At 35.6% G+C, this 21,573-nt stretch overlaps 1 protein-coding gene across 4 annotated transcripts in view; it reads left to right on the top strand.

Annotated features, from left to right (window-relative positions):
• The window catches only part of Cdk13 (cyclin dependent kinase 13), a 93,367-nt gene extending 72,119 nt beyond the window's left edge, over positions 1 to 21,248 (top strand). The window contains exons 10-15 of one of the 4 annotated variants that reach the window (XM_031358176.1): positions 8,995 to 9,111; positions 9,992 to 10,123; positions 14,033 to 14,080; positions 15,947 to 16,152; positions 17,628 to 17,897; positions 18,332 to 21,248. In XM_031358176.1, coding sequence (XP_031214036.1) covers positions 8,995 to 9,111; positions 9,992 to 10,123; positions 14,033 to 14,080; positions 15,947 to 16,152; positions 17,628 to 17,897; positions 18,332 to 19,185 — 1,627 coding nt within the window. In that variant the 3' untranslated portion in view covers positions 19,186 to 21,248. Of the gene's footprint in view, positions 1 to 8,994; positions 9,112 to 9,991; positions 10,124 to 14,032; positions 14,081 to 15,946; positions 16,153 to 17,447; positions 17,898 to 18,331 lie in introns of all 4 variants that reach the window. The other 3 variants (XM_031358174.1, XM_031358177.1, XM_031358175.1) reach the window with 3 other exon arrangements.
• Positions 21,249 to 21,573: the final 325 nt, after the last annotated feature.

Here is a 21,573-nt window from a genome sequence, read left to right as displayed (position 1 = left end):
AGAAAACATTATCTCAGATATAAAGGAAAAACTACAAGGTTATTTATTCACAAAAATAATTTTGTAACACATTAGAAAGTCCTAAATATGTAAAACACTACTGTCAAAGTACTCAGAAGAATGAGGTCCTGCATGTTAGTATGTAAATTCTTGCAAGTATTTCTAAAACCAGTAGTTGTAATGTTTCTTAAACTATTTTTTTCAGAATTGAAATGTTATTACATTAAATAATCAAATATTCATTAAATATCAGAAAAGTGATAGTAGCCTTATGCCTGATATTCACTGGTACCTTACTCTGACTTGCTGGCAGAGAAAGACTGCAAAATAATACCTATAATTCCTTCCTTCCTGTTCTTTCTCATCCTTGTGTATATACAACTCCTCAGATTTTTATATTTTGTAGTTGTTCTCATCATTAAGTTATGAATTTACAAAGAGAAAAAAACCTATAATACCCAATTTGCATATAAGAGAGTTTCATATAAGGGAGAAGAGATTAGGGTAAGGAACAAAAAGTAAACTTAGCCAAATTGAAGATTTCATTATCAAGGCAGACAGGTCTTCAGTGCTCTCAAAAGAGGTCAGCATTTCAGAATGTGTATCAACTTTAAAGATCTGCTCCTCTCCCTTCCATTCCCTGCTTTCCCTCTTGCATTATCTCCACAGGAATAGAGACTCCTCTTTTCTCTTGTACATATGAGGTTAGCTACCTGCTTTCTGGGCCAGTCTTTGACCACACTGATGATCTTAGCATCTAATCCTTCCGTGGAGCAAGAGCAAAGCAGTTTTGTACTTGTTTTTGATAAATGAGGAAAATGATGAGCTTAAAAATGATGTATACATATTAGGAAGTTTTAAAAATAATGTTTCAAGCTATAAATGTTTGAAATGGAAAACCTGTCAACAATACTGTGCTTTCTTTAATATTGAATAAATACTATAAGCTATTCACAAATGTAACATTCCAGTCTTTAAACAGCCATGCCTCAGTACCTTAAGAAAAATGTTCCTAACTTCAGCCTTCCCATCCCTGCTCAGATTAATCACTATTCTGAATCTGAGGCCACTGCTCTATGTTTTGTTTTCTTTCTTTCTTTAAATTTAATTTTATTTTTTACTTATTCACTTTACATCCTTGCTCGTTGCTCCTTTCCTGGTCACTCCTCCCCACCCCCTACTACCCTTCTCCTCTGAGCTGGTGGGGGGGTGGGGCTGGGTATTCCCCCTACTCCGGCACTTCAAGTCTCTGTGGGGCTAGGTGCATCCTCTTCCTCTGAGGCCAGACAAGGCAGCCTAGCTAGAACAACACATCCCACATACATGCAACAGCTTTTGGGCTAGCCCCCGTTCCGATTGCTCAGGACCCGCATGAAGACCAAGCTGCACATCTGCTAAATATGTGTGGGGAGGTCTAGGTCCAGCTGGTGTGTGTTCTTTGGTTGGTGGTTCAGACTCTTGTGAGTCCAGGTTAGTTGACTCTAGGTCTTCCTGTGGAGTTCCTATTCCCTGTGGGGTCTGTGATCCTTCCTCCTAGTCTTCTATTAAGAGTCACCAAGCTGGGCAGTGGTGGCTCATGCCTTTAATCCCAGCACTTGGGAGGCAGAGGCAGGTGGATCTCTGAGTTCGAGGCCAGCCTGGTCTACAGAGTGAGTTCCAGGACAGCCAGGGCTACACAGAGAAACCTTGTCTCGAAAAAGATACAAACAAACAAAGAGTCACCAAGCTCTATCCACTGTTTGGCTATGGATGTGTGTATTTGTCTGAGTGAGCTACTTGGTTGAGACTCTCAGAGGACAACATGCTTCTGTCTGTGTGGTTCAGGAGTATGATGATGAAGGGTGGCGGAGAGGTGGTGGAAGAATGGAGGTCCCCCTGGGATAGCAGGACGCCCCAGGCAGCTTTGGTTTAGGGGCTCAGAGAGCAGGGAAGATGGTTCTTAAACTGTTAGGTAACTGCTTCCCAGCCTTCTGTTGCATACTTTGATGTTCTCCATTCCTCAGTAAATAGTATCTTGAACACATAACAAGCTAAAAGAAGGTTAGTAACTGGAAAATTTCTAGTGAGGTTACATATTTATCTTACTCAGTTAAGGAAAGAGTAGCGAGAAGTCGGTGAATGTCAATTTTTTTTTCTTTTTTTTAAAGTTGATTTACATAGACATAGAATCAGTTGCTTTTCAGAAACACTGTTCACAAACTGGGGTTGAGCAAGTAATGTTATAAGTGAAAGGAAATAAAAACAAAAATAAAGGATTATCCTAAGTACATTGAAAATGCTTTTAATATTTTTTTTTGAAATGCAAAAAAATAAAGATATCAAAATGATGTATCTGTATATTCTCTTTAATGTGATTCCTTCTAAGCCTGTTCTTTGTTTCATTGTTGGTCCTGATTTTCTTGGCTACTACTCCTAGTTAACATAGTTAGGCTTCAAGGTACATATTACTGTAGCAGTTTCACCTGAATTATTTCATTCTCTTCTACTTCAGTTTAAAACATTTATCTAGGGTCTTTCAAGTGATAATTGGAAAAATTTGAATTAACCATTCTGTACATGCAGGAAATAGGACTTCTTCTGAAACTTTTTATATAGTATGTACAAATAGTGATATTTCACAAACACAGTTTGAAAATTTTCTGTATTGAGATTTCCAAGGGATACATTAGCAAACTATTCAAGTTTTCATTAAGAATTCTATCTGGATGCCAGCAAGTGCTGGCTGACAGGAACCTGATATAGGTGTCTCCTGAGAGGCTCTGACAGTGCCTGACTAATAAAGAAGTAGATGCTCACAGCCATCCATTGGACTGAGTAAGGGTCCCCAATGAAGGAGCTAGAGCTAGATAAAGGACCTAAGGAGCTGAAGGGTTTGCAGCCCCTTAGGACGAGCAACAATATGAACTAACTAGTACCCTCAGAGCTCCCAGGGCCTAAACCACCAACCAAAGAGTACACATGGTGGGACTCATGGCTGCAGCAGCATATGTATAGCAGAGGATGGCCTTGTTGGTCATCAATGGGAGGAAAAGCCTTGGTCCTATGAAGGTTCTATGCCCCAGTATAGGGGAATGCCAGAGCCAGGAAGCAGGAAAGGTTGGGTTGGTAAGCAGGGGGAAGGGACGGGAACAGGGTTTTTTTTTTTCAGAGGGGAAACTGGGAAAGGGGATATCATTTGAAATGTAAATAAAGAAAATATCTAATAAAAGCTTTTAACATGATCTTATAAATATATATTCCATATTCATTTTAATTAAACATTTATATAAAAATTAATGTGTATAAAAAATAAAAATTCTATCATGGTAAAATATAGCATGTAGGAGTTTTTCAAAGAACTAATAGAAAAATGTTATAAATAAATTTGTAACATGAATTAGAAATAAGATTCATCCCAAAAATACAGGGAAGCTTTAATTACTGTAATTTTTCATTTTATGAATGGAATAATCTGTTTATTTGATAGATTTGAATAGACATTTGCTGGGCATATAAGGTCTTAAAGTGTAAGTGAGTGTAAAATACAGTAAAAATGTATATCATTGACAGCTAGAATAATGTTTAATGGTAAAATATTAGAAGAAAAAAGTAAAGAACAATTACTTTCTTGTATTGCTATTTACCAGTGTTTAGATGTACAAAGTCAGTCAATTAGTATTGTTAGAAAAGTAAACCAGTATGAGATATGAATAGTTGGAAATAACTTGTATATAATATATAATGTTGAATGTGACAGGTGATCACCTAAAATGCCTGAAAACAAAAAGGTTGATTAAAATGACAAGATTAAAAGACTTATAACATGTTAAGATGTATGTGTCATGTACTAATCTACAAAGAAAACAGTAGCCTTTATACATGTTTACCAACTAAAAAATACAGTGTGGTAGAGGACATCCTCTAATAAAATCACTAACGTGTATGCCCCTGAAGTACTATAAAACTTTAGAATATTCTAAAATATATTTAAGATTTTAAAGCCTGGTGGAGAGAGGGCTGGAGAGATGGCTCAGTGGTTAAGAGCATTTGCTGCTCTTGCAGAGGACTTGAGTGTGGTTCCCAGCACCCTCGTCAGATAACAACGCTTGTAATTACACCTCCAGGGGATATGATTCCACAAGGCACCATACTTAGTGCACAAATGAACATATACATCTATATAATACACATATAAAATAGTAAAAAGACTGTTGGAGAGGCACTAGGCTTTAAAGAGCTTTTTAAACTGGCAGTTTATCCTATCTTAAATGTGGTTTGCTTTTTATGTTTATTTTTAGTATATGGGTGTGTGTACATGAATGTGGATGCTGGAAAAGGCCAGCGGTGTCAGCTTGTCTGGTGTTAGAGTTACAGTTTGTGAGCCACAGTTGTAGGAGCAGTATGTGCACTTAACTGCTGTGACAGCTCTCCAGTCCCATTATGTTTCCTTATATACATAGCTAGAATTTCCAAACAAGGCCTTTTTGTACTACACACATTTTGTTTTTATTTTTTTATATCTGTGTAAGGATAAATGTGAAAACATCTAGGAAGGGAGTAGAGGGACAATAAGAAAATAACCAGAAAGGACTTTTTTTTTTCTTGTGAAACAAAGGAGAATTTAACATAGCTTGTTAACAATAACCAAACTAATTGGTCACAATCTATGGGTAAATCAATGGAATTAAATGAGAACTTCAGAGCTAAAGCAGATGATGTGCACCATACAGTGTAATATAGAAGAGAGAAAAGTAAAGTCATTTGGCTTAATCATTTATGTTTAAATGTTTGAGACAGGAGGGTCTCACTATGTCACCCCATCTAGCCTTAGAATCTCTTTGTGGACCAGGTTGCCCTCAAGCTTATGACAGTCTTCCTGCCTTCCAAATGCTGGGATTATGAACATATGCCACTATGCCCAACATGAACAATGTTTGTTGGTGACATGTTTGTGTGGCATTACTATAACATACCTAGAATGCCCTGGAGACCAAGAAGAGAAGGTCCCTTATTTCTATTTTCTGGTTCTGGGTGGGCACAGACAAAACTTAATTGGTAAGATATAAGGGGACAGGAAATGATGCGGTTGTGGGGTATACATGTAGAGTCAGGGACCGTGTGTGTGTGTGTGTGTGTGTGTGTGTGTGTGTGTAAAATCAAGGAAGGTTACATTTGAGCGGAAATCTAAATTAAGTTCTTCAAAGTCATTAAAGACCACTAGATGTAAGTGTACTAGATTTGTTTTTATGAATATTAAGTGATTGATCAGGAGAAGAACAGCTCAGTTCAGTCCATCTCCTTAGTGAAGTGTGCATTGCAAGTAGAATGTGGAATAGCAGCATAAGAACAGTTTCACTGTTTGATTCCATTTAGATAAAACATATCAAAGATTCTGTAATTGTTCATCTGAAGATGGACTTGTGAGAAAGCTAAGAAGGAAGAGTTCATTTTCTAGTTTATATATACATGTTTGATTCTAATAGTATTTTAAAAAGTTGTTTAAGATATGATTCTATAACATTTTTTAAAAAAACTTAAGAAAAACTAAAAGAACTTTCTTAGAAGTATTAGTGTATCAGACAGCAAAAATATACTGAAGCGGACGGGCCTTGGAGTCTGGTAGACCTGAGTTCAGATACCAGCCTCGTGACTCCTGCTTATTATCTATTGTGTTAAGTTCTGTGATGCTGTAAATCTGGCTCTTCAGAGTTAGAACAGGACTAATAACAAATCCAAGGAATGTAGGATGTGAATATAGTTAGTCTGCCCCAGTGTAGACTTCCTGTCTTACGTTATCTGCGGTGATCCTTCAGTCAGAAGCTGAGGTATATGCTGAAATGTTGGTGTCCAGATTAAAAGGGAAAAATGATCACGTAGAAATAGTAGTAAACATGTGCTTTAAAACTTATACTGCACTGACTGGTTTGTTTATAATTTGCTTTGTTCAAGAGAGTTGGGCTGGAGGTGGAGCTCGGTGGTAGAAGACTTGCCTAACATGTAGTACTCTCAGGTTTCCATCTGCAGTAGCAATACATTAAATACCATATAATATACAAATATTTTCACAAGGCAGATGGTGTGGTTTGCATTAGAGATAGAATGGATTGAGAAAGGATGAAAAAAATGGAGAATATTGGAGGTAACAAAACGGGGCAGATGAGGATAAAGACTGTTTCTATGTGGACGTAGACAAAGGTTCACACATGTTCTTGTTTTGTTTTTTGAAACAGGCTTTCTCTGTAGCCCTGGGTGTTTTATTCTGTTCTGTAGACCAGGCCTGCTTTCAACTCTACAGATCTGCCTGCTTCAGTCTCCTGAGTGTTAGAGATATGTGCTACCACTCCCAGCTAAAGATTAAGAGTATGCACCTTTAAAGCTTCAGGTCTAGGTTGTTGTATGGGTACAAAAATTTAGACTGCATTGCATCTAAATGAAGAAGACTTCTGATTCTGGGAAAAGAAGTACATGGCTTTAATCTTAACCTCAGGACCGACCATCTCTCCAGCCCTCTACCTCACTTTGGAGAATATCTGTTATGTTTCAGTGTCATAAAAATACTGATGTAAAACAAATAAATTGTTATAAACTATTAAAATGAAGTAGATCCTTTATTAAGCTTGAGTTATACTCTCCCTTTGAAATAAGGATGAATGTATATTAGAAAGCCTTTTAATGTAATTTGTGGTATTACAATTCTAGGGAAAAAAATACAGATGATGAGAATAGGAGAGTCAAACTAAAATTTAAAAGCCTCAAAAATGAGAAATTAAAGAGTAAATGAGTATACATGCGCACGTAAATGAGTATACATGCGCACACACAAACACACACACACACAAAATGGGGTGTTAAAAGAGAGGGGTATGGTGTTTACTTTCCAGCACTGGCTGGCCTGCAGCCTAAGTAGACCAGGCTAGGCTGTCCATGGACTCATGGATCTACCTGCCTCTGCCTCTTAAGTGCTGGGACAGAGTATGTACAGCATGTCTGGCTCACTGAATACATCTTAGTAGTAGATATATGGAAATTCTTGTGTTTGTGAATATATTGCAATGTGTATTTTCTGTTTCTCAAACTAAAATTCATCAGTTTTTGCAGAGAGTAAATTCAAAACTAGAGATCAAAATTACTGTATAATATGCCACCACCAGCATTTTAACACTCTTGAGTTGTTAAATAATGCAATGCTATGTATCTGTGTATTGTAAATCTGTAAAGCTTCAATTTTGAGCCTTTCTTATATATTTCCAGATTAACTGCTTAGAAAATACAGTGGTCTAAAAACATTCTTAAAAAAAAGCTGTTAACAGGTAACACCAGATCTTACTGGAAAGAATACATAAAAACTAAAGGAAATAGATTATTTCTAGGATGGAAATGTTAATTTTCTCTGATGTCTTGTATGCTGCTGTTGGCCAGTATCTTTAATACTTATTTTCCAATAGCACATGTAATAAAACACTTGAAATGCTTTAGCTTATTTATACTCATTGTATGTCTTATAGGCAGGTGCTAATTCATTTCATGGCTTTGAAGTAATATAGATCACTTTATACAAAAGAACAGATTCCTAAGTTGCTTGTTTAGACTGATAACAAAGACAGGATTCAAATCTAAAGTTTGTTTCAGTCTATCTGCATTATGCATTTGTAGAAGGCTGGTTAAAGCTCACTGAATAACTGTTCATCTGTGCATCCAGCTCACCTCCCTTGAACATCGTATATTGTAGCTGTACTGATATATTTAGTCTTCCTGTTACATGTCTATTCTTTGCTATTTTTAATGCCTATGCTTGTTTTTTTTTCCCCTCCCTGTAACATATTTCTCTTACTCTCTTTTTCACCTGGCTATGGTTTATTCTTGGAACTATGACCAAAAATCTTCATCTCTTCTCTCACTTAAATTTTCTTTTATATCAGCAGTTGAATGTGTCCTTCATCTCTCTATTCTAGTATATTTTATATTATTAGTGTATATCATTTTGCCTGGTCCAAGAGAAACAGCTAGGCAAACAATGAAAATATAAAGGATCAAACAAGTGCTAAAAAAGTAAATAAATAGCACGTGAAAGAATATCTACATAGCCTTTGGGGAAGAGAGGGCCTTGTTGGGTAGATCGTGGTAAGGATACAGCTGCTTAGAATCTAATAGAATCACAGAAACGAAAGAGCAGTCTGGGAGAAACACATTCTGAGAAAGGATGAGGCTCATGTGCATGAGGGGGTATACTTTTGGGATCCTATTAGAGCCCATTCTCTGAGAGTTCAATATTTTCTAAGAGGTTTGAGGAGGTTTTGAAAATTGAATTTTAAGCAGAAAAGACACCAGTGTACCGAAAATAAGGTATTACTAGTTACAGTGATAGACACACATTTTGTCTTAATATGTTAAGCCTTATTGATAGTTTTATTAGTGATATGTACTATTGCAATTTTTATTATATACTAAAGCCTATTTTCCCAGTGTGATTACCTGTATATTTCTACCAAACTATTGAGGAATTTCAAGGCATAGTCAAAGAATAGAACAATCAAAATGTGTAAATACTCAGTGACCAGTGGCACTGCTGAAATTGCAGAACTGTATATTTCAAGAATATATTTCAGTATATTTCAAGCACTGGTTCAGAGTGCTTCTTGTTTGCATCTAGAGGCAGTGGTTACATGGGTAGGAAGTCTGTTTCTGCTGATACCATCAAGATACCCTGTGTTTATGAGAGGAAACTGTGGGTACCCCAAAACCAGACTGAGACATGAACTAAACTCATTTCCTTAATTTCTATATTTTAAGGTTTTATGTAATAGGAAGGTTCTTTAGGAGATTCAGTGTATATCTGTGAAATTTGGGAATTTTCAAATTAAATTGTGGAGACTACAATATTTAAATTTCTCATAACATTGTATCAAAGCTTTTATGTCCTTAACAAATGATTGATGTTTACAAAAGTAAATTTATTAGTTTTTTTTATGTAGTTTGTAATAATAAAATTTCTTTTTTCTTTTTTGTATTATTTAGCCGTATATGTGGGAGTCCATGTCCTGCAGTGTGGCCTGATGTAATCAAACTGCCATATTTCAACACCATGAAACCAAAGAAGCAATATCGGCGGAAATTAAGAGAAGAGTTTGTTTTGTAAGAAAGGGATGCTTGAATATCCATATTGCTTGAAATGTTTATTCTGTGGTCATTTTGAGATTTAAGTTTTATTTATTTATTTATTTATTTGTCTTTTGTTATAATTGAAGGCACAATTTTACAGGCTGGTCTTGAATTGTCTATGTAGCTAAGGATGGTCTTGAACTTGTGACCTTGCCTATCTCAAGTGCTGAGATCATAGGTGTGTCCCAGCACACACAGCTGAAAAGGTCATTTCTTAAGAAATCTTCAGTGCCACCTTGACCTGAGATAGACATACTGCAGCTCTTCTTCTAGGGCCATGTGTTGTGTGTTTCTCTTCGCTGCATGTGAAGTCACTTATCTCAAAGTCTATGACTAAGCCATTAGGTTTTATTTGTTTACACAAAGAAAACTTTAAATAATAGTGTTATAAATTTCATTGAAACAGCTTTCATATGACTTGAGCTTAGGTTTTTATTTTATTTTAGGAGGCTGTTAGTTTTTAATTTATAACCATGAATTTCTCATAGAGTAATAAAGGATATTGTTTGCTAAATCGTCCAGCACTGTATATAAATAAGTGCTTTTTGAAAAGAAAATTGATACTTGTACCACATTCTGCATACATTATTTAACCAATATTAATACATAACTGATTACTAAATTAGTTTTAAAATATTATCTGCAGTTATCTATTTCTTTATAGTATTCTATAAATTTTAACAAGAATTTATTAGTTAATAAACTAATGAGGACTTTAAAGATATAGGTAAATGGTGTAAAGCAATTGGTATTAAGAATATAAAATTAATTTTCAAATTTGTCAAATAAGTGCTTATAGAAGCACAGAGCATGTATGAAGACTGTGCTTGACTTTTGTGTCCTCTGATGCTAGTATCCCTGCAGCTGCACTCGACTTATTTGATTACATGCTTGCCTTGGATCCCAGTAAGCGTTGCACTGCTGAGCAGGCTCTTCAGTGTGAGTTCCTACGAGATGTGGAACCCTCCAAAATGCCTCCACCAGAGTAAGTGACTTTTTTTTAATTTTAGATTTGTATAATCTGGACAGCCTTGAAAACTTTGTTAATTAGTTGTCATGATCCATGATTCCATGCCAGAGTTGAAATAGTTAGATAAAACATCAGAAAATTACATGAGCATCAAGCATGCAGGTGCTTGTTTATTGTTGAATTTACCATAGAACAATAAAAACAGCCTTTACCATTTCTTTATCTGATGTTGGGGAGTGATATGTTTCCCCTCCATAACAGTTCTGTTATGGTGGAGTATGGCCGTCAGGCCTAAGCTTCTAGTGGTGCTGCTTTAGCCAGAGTTTTGAGTTATATGCCAAGCTTAATCTGTACAACCCTCTACGGTAGGTATTATTATTACGGCTTAACAGAGGAGGAAGCAGGCTCAAAGAGGTTAAAAAACTTGCCCAAGAATACAAATATGGTAAAGGATGGTGCCAGTTCTCAAATTGAAGTCAGTTTGATAAGAAACAAGTTCTGAAATAATCTGTGACATCTCCCACAATAGAAAATTCTTATCATTATTTCAAAGAATGTTAGTATCAGAAGCATGCTTGGAATGATTCTTATCATGGAGGGAAAATGCAGTTTGGAGAATTAGAATAGCTAGTTTCTTAAATATTCATATAGCTTCTATAATTTGTCTAGAATCAGTTGGGAAGAAGATTGTCCATTTGCTTCTCCATGATAGGGGCTAACGTTTTGTAGGTATTTCCTTGGTATTTCTTAATAGGATCAGCAACAGTAAAAGCAAGCCTTTCTCCAATAAAGTATGTTGGTGTAATAAAATTTACATATTTTAAATAAACAAACATGGACTTTAGAGTTCAAATACTGGCTCTTCCACTTTCTAGTTGTATTGAGTGTATTTCCACAGGGTTTGTCATTAAGATTTTATTGAACTATATATAACTGGCCCATGAGGTAGTTTGAAAGTTAAAAAAATAACTATCATCTGACATGCAGAAGTCATTCACTAGGGTTTTTTTTTTTTTTTTTTTCCTTTTTTTGACTCCGTTTGGGTGGTATAGTATAGGCTGGCCTTGAACTCAAGATCCTGCAGTCTGCCTCTTGAGTGCTTAGATTCCAGGTGCGCCACCTCACCTACAGCAGATACTGTTGAGCTAAATGTTTAGTGTTGACTATTCTTAAGCTTAGTTAGATACATCAGTAGTCTCCAAGTGCCTTGATTCTAGTAGCATATCAAAGGTTTTGTTGTTGTTTTGTTTTACTGGTTTTAACTTTTGATTTTGAGTTTTCACCTCTACAGAAAAGTAGAATATTCTTCACCTAGATTTAATAATTATTGGTGTATAGACACATTTGTTTCATTACTTTATAAACATTTTCTGAAGTAGTTGAATATTAAGCTGTTGCATGCATCTATAAAAACTGGAACTTCACTACAGCATAAAACATAAAAACTAGTAGTGCATAGTACATATTTAAGTCTCTCCAGTAGCCCAATAACATTTTTTTTAAACAAATTTTCTATGGAGTCAGGATTGAACAATTTGTTCAGAAATTACATATTTGATTACTTAGCATATATCTTCAATCTTTCCTCACTCCTAGAGAAGGTTTTGATGACATGACACTGCCTTCTCTTTTTGGTGGTGAACATCAAACCCAGGGTCTTACATATAACTGGCAAGTGCTTCTGCTAAGCTACATCTCCGGTCCCAATAAAGACTAAGAGCCTAAGGTAGCTGTTTGGTAAAGTATCCCATAATCTGGATTTGATGGTTTTCTGTGATTAAAATTATATTAATATTTTTCAGTGCAAGAATAATACCTACAAGGTAACATGTTCTGATAGAATACATCAAGAGGAATATAATATAATTTTGTCCTGTTATTTGAGACATAATTGCTAATTCTCATCACTTAATCATGAAAAGATTGTAAAAGCTGTCTCAAGTTTATTTTCATATAAACTTCTAAAGCCTTGTAAATGTATCCATTGAGATCTCAATGCCATTAAATTCACTTAGAAAATGTTAAACATTTGGGCATTCTTTTTTCCTCTTGAACTTCCATTATTTCTTACGTTTTTATTCTGATGTAACTGATATTACATTAGTTGTGATATTATACTTCTCAAACAATGGTATGTGTATAAATGGATGTTAATTTTAAAACATTTCTATTAATATTAATATGGGATATTTGGTGCTGTATTAGTAGTACACATTTCAGTGTTGTAAACCATTAGTGAATTTTGTTGGATATGAAGTCTAGTAAAAGTGATTGAACCGAGATCTTTTCCTATAAATAATTCACATAGTAATTTTCATATCTTTGAACCAGTCCTATTTACTAGACATTGAGTCATAGCTCTACATTAATTATAATTTACTTGTTATTTTCATGATTATCCTTGCAAATAAACATTCATTGAAAGTAGTTGTGCACAGCCTTTGAACTTCTGCGTTAAGTATCTAAAGTTTTGTTTCTTTTTTAAATAAAAATGAGATGGGGTGGGAACGATTGCTCAATGGTTAAGATCATTGGTTGCAGAGAATCTGGGTTTGTGTTTTAGCTCTCAAATGTTGGTTCACCATCATCTAAAACTCCAGTTCCAGGGAATTCAAGGCCCTCTTCTGACTTTTGTAGGTATCAAACACAAACATATTTCCAGACAAAACACATTTCAATAAACAAACAACAAAAAAAGTGAGAACATTTGAAAAGCTTTCTCCTGCAGGTCTCCTGACAGTAAGGAAGTCATGTGACCCAAAAGTTCATTTAGACATTAAACATTAATTTTTTTTATTAGCTCTACCATTTTTTTGTGCTATGACTTAAAAGACTTGTGGAGTTTTTTTTTTTTGTTTGTTTGTTTGTTTGTTTTTTGTTTTCTTATAAACTGTAGTTCTTGTCAAACAACGCCCTATAACTTGGACGTTATTTTTATCAGACACACTTTACTGCACTTTTCTTTTAAAAAGCAAAGATAGCGGTACACTCGGGTGTTGTGTGAAACTGTTAATGGAATGTATGCTCTTAGATACATTACTGAAGAAGGCAAGCCAAGGTTGTAATGACATCAGTTCAGTATTTAAAGTAAAGTTATATAAACATTTGATGCCCTATTTAATATATAAGAGAAACTGCTAAGTAGGGGTATTATTCTATAAACTATATAACTAAAATAATGAGAAAGCCTCTAGCCTATACCTTATCAGCAATATAAAAAGCAATGTTGTAACCATCTATAATTAGAATAAGTATTTCATGATTTGTTAAACACACTTTTAGACAACTGAGTGAAGATCAGTGATGTCAGACACAAATATAGTATGTACTGTATGAGTGGCTCTGACCAAGGATGCCCTGATACAAATTAACATACTACTTCTGTTCCCTGGAAATAGGTAATACTCGTTAATTTAACTTTTAAAGTAAAAGAATACAGAGGTCTAGTTACTTACTTGTCTGACAAGAGAGCAAATAAGTGGCTGAGCCAGCATTTGAACCTTCAAGGAAGCACAGACTTTTGCTATCTGGAGAACATGCTTGATTTGTTTAGAGAATCAGCATAATTAATCTGCCATTTTAGATCTTTGTAAGGTTATGTTTATATTTCATAGAGATGAGTGTTCAGGTAATTCATAATGAATCTCTTTAAGTTGTGTGAGGGAACAAACAATCCTGGATTTCTTTGCTTTTCCACAAGTGCACTGTATTTCTTGGCTGTTAGAATGGAGGAGGTGTAATGATTTTATTTACCCTAACCTGTACTACTATAGTATATTTGAAATCAGCATCCCAACAGAGGCTACAGCCCACATCAGAAAACACAAACACATTCCCAGAAAGGAAAGTTTTTTGGAGGGATTTTGATGCCTTACAGCTTCCCAGTATCAATATTTCAAATTATCCCTTTGTTTGTTACTCCAGGAGGTTTTTACACGCTGAGGCAATGCACCATAGTAAGATGGCTGAGAGGTATGCCTTTGTTTTGTTTTCGGACCTCAGGTGCATAGACTTGGTTTAATCATAATCCTTGTGTCACTCATCATTGGTCCATGCATGGCTCTCTGTTATTATTTTAGTTACTTTAATTAGTTATTTTAAATGTTAATAAGCAGCCATGAGCCTACCAAGCAAAAGCTAGAACTTTGAGAATAACCCACTTTAATCATATCATAACCCTTCTTCCTACCCACGTGTTCCCTTGCCCTCTTCTTCCCAAGGTAACCATCATTCCCGTTTCCTTATTCTTGTATATATTTTCTGTTGCCATCTGTATGTATCCATGAAAAATTACATTTAAAAAATGTAGTTGTTTTTCATTTTATACAAAGGTGTCATGCTGTTTTGTAATCCTGTGGAATGACAGTTTTAAATTAATATTATATTGCTAAGATTCAACCATTCTGTTGCATATGCCTTTATAATATGAGAAAGTAATTGTGGAAGAATTATATACTTGAGCATTCAGGGTATTTTTCTAGTTCAGTCTTTGAAACGGGTCCATGTGGAAATACAGTCCCCTTACACAACCTCAGGTACACTCTTGGAAAGTCCTATGTACCTCTTGAGATAAACATCCAAGTTGAGGACAGCAGGTATATACCACTAGATGGCATTACTTAAAAGGATCTAGATATTCTGGGCAAGTTTATTAACCTTTCCAAGCCTTAATTTTCTTACCTTTAAGCTAGAGAAAAGTTAATAGTAAGTTTACATGGCCTTATTACTGGGATCAAAAGAAAACATTTGTAAATCAAGTATTTTTGTCTTTAAGGAAAAGTTACATTTAGTGTTCAGTGTTAAAGAATTATGAGGTGAAAAATTACTATAGGATTAGAGGTAATTTTGGTAGTTACTAATCACATAGAATTCTGTTGATGAGTACAATGAGCCTCTCTGCCTGGATTATCTATTCTTGAGACTCATCTATAGAATCAGTTTATTTCTAAAACAATTGGTAATAGTAGCAAATATGTGACTAAAAAGTGAAAAGATTTTACTAAAAAGTTTTGTACGAATCCTGTGTTCTAGCTTATTATGTTACTCTCCTTTTTATTTATGTCTGGCTTTTACAAATAGCATGTTTCTGCATCCTTTTTCAAGATTCGTGTTCAGTGTTCAGTGTGTTGTAGTTGGTTTTAAAAAGTTATATACCAAGGATAATATCTTTTATTAATATATTCATAATTTTGATGAACAATTAACTTATTGATTATTCAGAAGACAAAAATAGTTCATCTCTAGAGTACTTGTACATAGGCGTGCACAGCAGCTGTGACAGTATGCACAAGGCCCACTTAGGATGAAGCCAGACAAAAATCCCATCATGGAGGGAAGGAGTTAGTCATGAAAGCTCACTCCCAGCTGAGATATTTGCAGTTATGGCTGCTGGGAAAGGAAGAGTCACCTTTTTTCCTCAAGGGATTTGGCCCCTTTAGAGTTTATTCATATTCCATCAGGTAGCCTTTTACCCAAACACATACTGGTAGCATTAAGTTGACTTAGTGAGTTTTTAGAGAGAACACATGAAATTGGGAGGGAATAGAGATTTAGGGGAGATAGTAAAGGAATTTTAGTGGGGAGATGTGGGGTGTACTTGTTCAAACACAATTCATGAATAAAATTTTAAACAATAAAAAATTAGGACAAATAAATAAAAAGAAAAATAATTAGTCCTCCACTAAAGTTAAAACCCTGAAATATAATGGAATTTTATTAAGTATTTGTATGAACTTTTCCAGAATGGTTTGAGGGAGGGGAATGGCTTTTGTGGTACATTATAACATTAGTACTTCTTGTTTTGGCATTTGTGATTTAGTGTTGATCTGTTTTTTTCAGCCTTCCTTTGTGGCAAGATTGTCATGAATTATGGAGTAAAAAGAGAAGACGACAGAAACAGATGGGCATGACTGATGATCTTTCCACAATCAAAGCCCCTAGAAAGGACCTGTCTTTGGGCTTAGACGACAGCAGAACTAACACACCCCAGGGTGTGCTGCCCCCTGCACAGTTGAAATCTCAGAGCAACTCAAATGTAGCACCCGGTCAGTAATGCTTTTTTGGTTTGTTTTGATCACATTGCTTTGTGACCTGTGTTGAATGTGTTTGTTCTACTGTTAAAACATATGGCAGAAAAGATGAATGTTAAGGCTTACTCGGTGAACTGGGCATGACTTTATTGTTGGTACCAACACAACTCACATTATCATGGATTTGTGGTGATTGGTCTTTCTTTTTCCTGTTTTTCTAGTTTAGGAGTCAAGCGTATGGATGTCTTTCATTAACATTATTAGTCTATTAAGTTCAATGTTTAATTAAGGCATAGAAAACACAAAGATAGCCAAAACTGCAGAAGGAATTTTTTTATCCTATTGATGGATGTCTGTACATCATTCTTAAGACTGTATTTTCAAAAGATTGAAATCTGTTATTTAGACCTAGTTATTTCTTTTTTTTTCTTTTTCTTTTTGCATTCATATAGTTACCTATCTATCTAGAGATAGGATTTCATTTTGTAGCCCTGACTGTCCTAGATCTCTCTTTATAAGCACTTTGGCATCAGACTCACAACCAACCACCTATCTTTGCCCCCCAACTGCTGAGATTAAAGATGTGTGCCACTATGGTTGGCTAGTTGACAGCTATTAAAAGATTGAAGTTTCAGTTTTCCTGAAGAACTGACTGAATATTGGAGAAATAAAATTAACTAGATGTGTCTTACTGGGAATGAGTTGATATGTAATATGCATGTTTGTGTAGGTCTTTCTAACTGAAAAATGGCTTAACATTTTTTAAAGAAAGTAATCTGAATAAAAACAGATTTTTTTCATAGTGTATAAAATATTTTAATTTCTAAAAAGTTACTTGCACAGTTAACTTCATTTTTGAAGTGGGATAGCATAATAAAGAATTCAGAGACTTCATTCAGAATTACATTTCAGAATCCAGGATCTTGGCAAATTATCCTCTCTTTTAGGATAATAGATACTGTCTTAAAGGCTACAAATGCTGGCACTGTTAGCAGTTGCCATTGTTCATTTCTCTCACACAGTGATAGCTCCTGGTTAAATCTGCATGGCTCTGGTGGTAGTCTTTTTTTCTTTTGAAAAATATATTCCTAAAGATGAATTACCCAAAATAGACTGTAGTTTTAGTGTCTGCCTTGACTTGTGTTGTAATTAGATTTTGAAGTCATGATTATAAATAGACTGAAATGCTCATTTCACATTGTATCGTAACTCTTCCTCAAGTGGAATTTTAATACTGTGTAATGAAGAGGTTATGGGGATTGGGAAAACTGTGAATTATGGCAGTTCTAATCAATACATTTTGTCTTTAGTAATAACAGGCCCTGGACAGCCGTTAAACCACAGTGAATTGGCAATTCTTCTAAACCTACTACAGTCTAAATCAAGTGTTAATATGGCTGATTTTGTCCAAGTGTTGAACATTAAGGTAAACTCTGAGACTCAACAGCAGCTAAATAAAATAAACCTTCCTGCTGGAATTTTGGCAACAGGTGAAAAACAGACAGATCCATCAACACCACAACAGGAGTCTTCAAAATCATTGGGAGGAGTACAGCCTTCACAGACCATCCAGCCTAAAGTGGAAACTGATGCTGCCCAGGCTGCTGTGCAGAGTGCATTTGCAGTCCTCTTGACTCAGTTAATAAAGGCCCAACAGTCCAAACAGAAAGATGCTATGCTAGAGGAGAGGGAAAATGGATCAGGACATGATGCTCCATTACAACTCAGACCACCTCTAGAACCCAGCACTCCTGGATCTGGTGAGTGAGTGGCTCAGATCTGTTGCAATATATGGCTTTAACTGTTCAGTGATATTTGTTAAAGACATTCTCAGGTCACTGTTGAGAGGTGGTTCCCTATTCTGTTTACTCCCTGGAGTAGATTGTTTAGAAAATTATCCATGTATAATGTTATTCATTATGAATATTATACTTTTCTAAGGTAAATTTACAATAACTATTCTCAATACTAAATGTTGTGTGTGTAGTAGAAACTTGCTCTTCAAGCAATAAGTACGACTGTGTGGAGTTGAAGAGTGTATTTCTTTAATAATCTTGTGTTTAAGTAGTAGTGGGTAACATGAGCACTTGTGAGATATCCTTTGGTATTTTGTAAAAGAAGAAGTGTATAACTGTTCTGAATATTTCATTTTCCATGGTAACTTTTGACTGTTTCTTGGTTTTATTTTACTTAGGACAAGATGACCTCATCCAGCACCAAGACAGCAGGAGGATATTGGAGCTGACACCAGAACCAGACCGACCTCGGATTCTGCCTCCTGATCAACGACCTCCTGAACCTCCTGAACCACCACCAGTCACTGAGGAGGACCTGGATTATCGGACAGAAACCCAGCATGTACCTACCACTAGTTCTTCATTAACTGACCCACATGCTGGAGTGAAGGCAGCCCTCTTACAGCTGCTTGCTCAGCATCAGCCCCAGGATGATCCCAAAAGAGAAGGTGGTATTGATTATCCCACAGGAGACACGTATGTGCCCAGTTCAGACTATAAGGACAACTTTGGATCTTCTTTCTCTGCTGCTCCGTATGTTAGCAGCGATGGTCTAGGAAGTAGCTCCACTACTGCACCGTTGGAAGCACGTAGTTTCATTGGAAACTCAGATATTCAGTCTCTGGATAACTACAGTACTGCTTCATCTCACACTGGTGGTCCACCTCAAACTTCTGCCTTTACCGAGTCGTTTCCCAGTTCAGTAGCTGGATATGGAGACATTTACCTCAATGCTGGTCCCATGTTGTTTAGTGGAGACAAGGACCATAGATTTGAATATAGCCATGGTCCTATCACAGTCCTCACAAACAGCAATGACCCTCCCACAGGGCCAGAGAGTACTCATCCCTTGCCAGCAAAGATGCACAACTATAACTATGGTGGTAACTTACAGGAAAATCCAGGTGGCCCTAGTCTCATGCATGGACAGACCTGGACTTCTCCTGCCCAAGGACCTGGATACTCACAAGGATACAGAGGACACATTAGCACATCAGCTGGCAGAGGTCGAGGCAGAGGGTTACCATACTGAGTATCTGTTTTTCCTCAGGCACATCATTTTTATCTGGAAAGACTTTTCTAGCTGCAATTTCAGGCAGCAATCCAAGAGACTTGAATAATATTAATTCAACAACAGCTTTATTTTTATGTGGAAAGGGTCTTGCATACAATAGTGAAAAAAACAAAACAACAAAAAAAAAAAACTTTGCTTAAATTCATGCTGTTCTTAAAACTAGCTCTATTGATTGTACATCGTCACAGATTTAGTTAACAATTTTATTTTGTATTCTTGCAGTTTTAAGTGGATGCTAACATTAGGGACATAATGTTTTTATGGCCCTGTTGCAGATCTTCTGAACTATGCACACTTGTGCTTTTTTTTGTAAGTTTGGACCAACTTTTATGTAAACAACCTACCCCTTCCCTCACCTCCAGTTTTACAACAATCAGAAAGGGCACTGATTTATTTGGTATTTTCTTTTTACAAAGCTACCTTTAGTCAAAGGTCACTGTCAGTCTTTGCACCTGCTTTCAGTGTTATTGTGAAAGGTGTACTTTGTCCTCATTTCAGAAAATAAAACACAACCTTTCTCTTGATGCAACAGTTTTATATAAAAAAATGGTCAACATTATTTTTGTTTTGTTTTTTTCAGGTTACCATAACACAGCAAAATTCATTCAAATGAAATAGTGGTTTTTATATGAAAACTCTGGGTAGGGTGGGGAGGGGTCGAGTAAGTGCCTTAACAGGTAAGCTTAAGGTCTGTGGATGAAATTAGCCTTCACACCACTGTCTTTCCAAGGGAGTCTGCACTGTGCTGGAGGGGCAGGAAGCTTCTCAGCTTTCAGGAGTTGCTTGGTCAGTTCTGTTAGGCCCATTCCCTCTGCCCGCACACTGTCCTTCTCTGCCTGTCTATTGGCTGTATTAACTTTCACTGTTACCTTCTCTTGGTAGGGGTGTGAGGGAAAGGAAAGGGAGAACTCAGTACCTTTTGTTACTTCTGGGAAGTACTAAAATTTTTTTTGATCAGTTAAGTGGTTGAAAGTAATAGGTGAATGAGAATTTTAGAGTGTTCCTTTCTTTCTGGCTATCATACTGACCCAGTTTCTATTTGGAGGGCTGGATTTTTGAAGCAAGTATGTATAACGATTCACAAAATAAATACATATGATACATAATAAGTGTATTAAAGTCCACAGAAGGAGGGTGGCAAACACCATATTTTAAGTTATATAATTATTTTAAGAAAATGTCAACTTAAGTAGAAATATGTCCTAGATTTAATTTAGTAAAGCGAAAAGAAAACTCAGAAAGAGAAAACCTTCCCTCTTCCTTTCAATCTTGTGAAATTTACTATAATTTCTGCCAGATTAGAGCAGTGCTATTCTATTGAAGTCAACCAAGAAAGAATAACTATGATGTTGTCAAGTCTCACTATGTTTACGTTCACACACAAAAAAAACAAAACTATATTTCTGGAAAGGAACCAAAGGTAAATAGCCTGCATCTCCATCATTAATAGATAACAGACTCTGGGAAACTGAGTGTGCCAACTGACAATCTCAGTTGTTCTAGTACCTTTTCCATTGGAATATTAAATAGGGAAGAATTGCTATGAAAAGCCAGTTTAACTTCATGCCTGCCCTTTATATGATTTGTGAACCTGCATTTACAAACATTCAGGAAACACTGTTTGGTGACAGAATATTTTAAAGATAATTTTCCAGTTTATGCCTATTAAAAATGAGTTTTCAGTTGGCCATTTTATTTTTGATGGTATTCTGTTGGTGAAAGAAAAAAAATTAATGGAAAAAATATTTTGCTTTTATTTGAACATTGAGTACTAACAACTTAATAAAACAGTAGAGGAAGTAAAGAAATGTTTTGAAATTTAGCAAACTAGAGTATTCAAGTCTCTGAAATTTTAATATGGTGAGTCTTAGAGCTTTAGACTTTCCTATAAGTGACAGTATCTAAATTATTATTTGTCACATTTGGTACATCTGCTGGCCATAAGCAGCTAACCTAAAATTGAAACTATTTATGTGACATGAATAGCCTGTGTTTTAAAAATTAAATATTTTATATAAAATTGACTTGTGTTTGGATAGTTCTTCTAATTAAACATTTCAGATATATATCCATGTTGGGAGAGTGGCTGGGAAGACAGGAAAATTATTGGCTTTGAAATAGAAAATTGGAACTATTTCTTCTAATAATGTGTTTTCTAAGACTGTGTAACTATATCCTATATTGGAAAAAAAGGGGATGCTAATTAAACCATAGTGAAGAGAGGCCAGTGATTGCAGGACAGTCCAGACTCAGGGTGGTGTTACATGAAAAGATGTCTCACAACATGTTGACACATCAACGAAGTATTAATTCAGTGCTGAAAGTTTGTTCAGTTCAGTGAGTTTG

Source organism: Mastomys coucha, unplaced genomic scaffold (genome assembly GCF_008632895.1).
Source record: "Mastomys coucha isolate ucsf_1 unplaced genomic scaffold, UCSF_Mcou_1 pScaffold7, whole genome shotgun sequence".
In the NCBI taxonomy this organism is placed as follows: Eukaryota; Metazoa; Chordata; class Mammalia; order Rodentia; family Muridae; genus Mastomys; species Mastomys coucha.
The sequence above is the reverse complement of the archived record's forward strand: the minus strand, read 5'-3'. Positions and strand labels throughout refer to the sequence as shown.